Raw genomic sequence first — 3671 nt, forward strand, 5'->3', positions numbered from 1 at the left:
CCATCTCAATTCCAACCAACGTTTTTCATGTTTCAGCTCAAGTAAGTTAGTGCTTGATAGTTGATTCTCACTTCCTTATATATTGTAAGAAAGGTGAATTACTATTCTTTTATCTATATGTAAAATCAACCAGTATTGGCTACATAAACATAGTTCATCTCCAATTAATCAAGATAGTACATGCCTCATGTTCAAGTTCTTATGGTCACCTACCTAGAATCTCATATCCTATGAGTTCTCTTGTCAACCAAATGGTTGTCCCGTGAGAATAGTCAATATGCGTGCAAACAGGCTTGGACATTCACTATATTTAAAAACTTATAATACTTGCAATTATAAAAAATTTCCTACAACACATGGGCTACTAACAGAACATACGAAGACTGATTCTAAGAGTGGGCCACTTCAACTACACAGAGGTGACTAACCTGAATATGATCCTTTGACACAGCAAGCGTGAATTCCACTTCTTTGTCTGAACCATGATCATGATCATTAGGCTGCAAAATAAGAAAAATTGAATACATAGGACACAAGGAAGAAAACACTGTAATTAAATGAAGTACAAATGTTAGTGATACAGCCAGAGAAAAATAAAAAACGCGTTTAATTCAACATACAAATTATTTAACAAACAAATTTATAAACAAAAAAATATAGAAAAAATTGCATTCAAATGAGGAAAGCATTACGTGACTTAATATTTCATCAACAAACTTCTCTTTCTTAATTAAACATAGTATAAGAGAAAGAGGTCTTTTGTTTGAACCCCTGAAAAATCATTTCCTTCCCAATTAATATTGATTTCCACTTGTTGGAGCCTTCTACAAATTATCAAGCCCATAAGTGAGGGAAAGTGTTGTAGGTGTTGATATAGTTAAATCTACCATGCTCCATCAGCTTAAGTTTTTGGTTTGATTAGGGATTTAGCATGATCTCAAAGCCAGAGTCCTAAGAATATTGGGGTATTTTGGAATTGATAAAAGTTGCCAGCAATGTGCTTTCGGATTGGTTTTCAGCGTTGTGTTTGCTTATGGGGAGTGTTTGAAACTTCTATTTTTCTAGGGTGTGGTTGGTGATTAGAAGTTGCTGGCCGCATTTTTTTGGTTTAACCAATTTCTTCTCTTTCAAGTATAAAGATTGGATGAACGGAGACAATGAAGGCATGAACATTAACCAATCTCTTCTCTCTAAAGAATAAGGCTAGCCAAAAGAGTTAGGGAGGTGGGAAGTTCTAGATACTATCTGCTCTCGTAGTTTATCCTAAATTCAATGGAAGAATCACCTACAATTCAATAAAAATTCGATGAATAAACACTTCTTTTTCTTAAATAATGATCTGGGCAGGAAATTTTTCGTTCCAAGTAAATCCCACTTCTCTAGACCAGAGTCAGAACCATGTCTTACACCTAAAACCTGCTAAATCAATATTAATCGGAGCAATTTTCCTCCTTTGTGATATTTGATTGAACACGATGACAACTGTCAAGATCAGATTATAGGACGCCAGGATCAAAGAAATTCCAAAATACCTCGAGCAATAGACCAGTCACAAATCCTTGCTGAAGAGGATGACCAAATGGAGATCCACCAAGCATTGCATCTCGAACTCGATCATTAAAACTGAAAAAACACGATAAATTTAAAAATGCCCAATATTACTTTACATTTTTGTGCATAAAAGAAACACGTGCCAAGCTAATAGGGAAATCACGTTTCCTAACTAGCGAACAGTCGTATTTATAAATTGAGACCAAATAACACAGACATCAAAATGAGGTGTTTATATTCATACAATCAACCAAGAAAATTAACAAAGGCGCAAGATCCATAAGGTAGAAATATCTCCATCCTTTAAGATCTCTTAGAACATAAAATGGGGAAAAAAAGTGATTTTGCATTTTTCAATAAAATTGCCAAGAGCAGCCACTAGTTAGTCCATCTCGATGATTGCTTCGCAGATTTGCAATTGAAACATCTATTGCCTGATATCATAAAACTTGCAGAAGAAAAAAAGTATATACCTCCCAATTCCAGTTCCAAAAAGATTGAACTGTGATGCATTTACTCCACGACCATTTTTTGCAACTTCGCCGAAGTCCCATCCTTCACCATATCTAAATTGAAATGTGTGAGAATGCAAAAGAATCTCCAAATCTCACATTGGAATTAACTTATGCTACAAACACAATGTGCAACAGTGAGGAAATTTGCCCAAACTTACAGGTAGATACTTGAACCATCAACTCCATTCTTTTCCTGTGTTAATATTTGCAGTGCGTTTTTTGCTTTCAACTTCAAGTAACCATAAATTTCATGCAGACCAGAAGTTTAGTCTTAGTTTCAAAGTTCATGTACAGTGGGCTCAATAGCCATTGCAACATTAGAATCAGATAATAAATATCGAGTGTTGCAATTGAATTATGAAGCTCTAAAGTACTATGCATGAATTTAAGTGAAAATAAAGTCACATACCATAGTACTTGTCATCAAATGCCCCATAAGATCAAACCGAAATCCATCAACCTGGGAAACATCAAGAAATTGTGTTCGACAGATATAAAGGTCAAGTTCTGTCTGCATGCAACAGCATAAAGGAGCTGAAGATTCAATCTTTTTGTATGTAAATACCTTATAATCAACTACCCAATGTAAGATATCATCCACAATCATGCGTTCAACCATAAAATGCTCACTGGCAGTGTTATTTACACAGGTACTGTTCTCAATGAAACCATCAATGTTCCTCCTCAAATAGTAACCCGGTACAATCTACCAGAGAGGAAAACGATATCATAAAGAAAAACAGAAACCCTCATCGAGAAAATGTTAACATGAAGAGGTAAGACATGAACAACGAAATCTTTAGTGGTGGGTTGAGCAATATTGAAAGCACAAGAATGCATCAAAAACAATTAGAGTTGAGACCTTATCAAGAACAGAACTTGGATCAAAAGGTCCACATCCATGTAGATGATTATAGACAACATCCAACACAACACGAAGGCCAATTTGGTTAAGTGCCTGTAACAAACATTGAATACTTTAAAATGATAGATTGCACAACTTGCAATTGATAACTGAATATATATTGATTTAGACTTGTTAGAAACATAAACAAGTTTGTCAACCTGAACCATCTTTCTGAACTCAATTAAACGACAAGGACCATTAGGATCACTAGCATAGCTTCCTTTAGGTACTCCCCACAGAATAGGATTATACCTAAAAAGACACAACAAACATACATAAATGAGTCTATAAAACTCAAAGAACCTAACAGCTTTAAAGAAGACTCCAAAATCAAGAGCTTACCCCCAGTTATACCCATCGCTGTTTTGGATATCTGCAATTAATGATTGTTGTTCAGCTGAATCTGGAGGAAGTTTTTCCAGAAGTTCGATATCTGTAACATGTCTTATGTCGACAGTGAGTGCTAAACACATCAAATGCTACAAGGACTCCTTTAATCATCTCAAATAGAATTAAGAAACACCAATCATTTGTGATCATATATTGATAGGACCCAAGTACACATTATTGACTCTAGAAGAAAGAACAAAAGCCAGGAGAATGCATCACATTTGGTGGAAGCAGGTTGTTGTTAGTTAATGACAGGAACATAATTTGCTAACAACAAATGATTCGAAGCGAATGAAAGAAATGCACGC

The 3671-nt window shown here is 35.1% G+C and overlaps 1 protein-coding gene across 1 annotated transcript in view; it reads right to left on the minus strand.

Moving 5' to 3' along the window:
* Nucleotides 1–428: 428 nt before the first annotated feature.
* Nucleotides 429–3671, minus strand: part of LOC111786115 (pullulanase 1, chloroplastic-like) — a gene marked incomplete at its 3' end in the record, with an annotated part of 6510 nt that continues 3267 nt past the window's right edge. The window contains exons 4-12 of the mRNA XM_023666461.1: nucleotides 3316–3452; nucleotides 3132–3225; nucleotides 2929–3024; nucleotides 2632–2772; nucleotides 2476–2526; nucleotides 2225–2295; nucleotides 2025–2117; nucleotides 1533–1623; nucleotides 429–500 (exon numbers count right to left, since the gene is read on the minus strand). Of these exons, the coding sequence (XP_023522229.1) occupies nucleotides 429–500; nucleotides 1533–1623; nucleotides 2025–2117; nucleotides 2225–2295; nucleotides 2476–2526; nucleotides 2632–2772; nucleotides 2929–3024; nucleotides 3132–3225; nucleotides 3316–3452 (846 nt within the window). The remainder of the gene's footprint in view (nucleotides 501–1532; nucleotides 1624–2024; nucleotides 2118–2224; nucleotides 2296–2475; nucleotides 2527–2631; nucleotides 2773–2928; nucleotides 3025–3131; nucleotides 3226–3315; nucleotides 3453–3671) is intronic.

Source organism: Cucurbita pepo, unplaced genomic scaffold (genome assembly GCF_002806865.2).
Source record: "Cucurbita pepo subsp. pepo cultivar mu-cu-16 unplaced genomic scaffold, ASM280686v2 Cp4.1_scaffold001041, whole genome shotgun sequence".
NCBI lineage: Eukaryota > Viridiplantae > Streptophyta > Magnoliopsida > Cucurbitales > Cucurbitaceae > Cucurbita > Cucurbita pepo.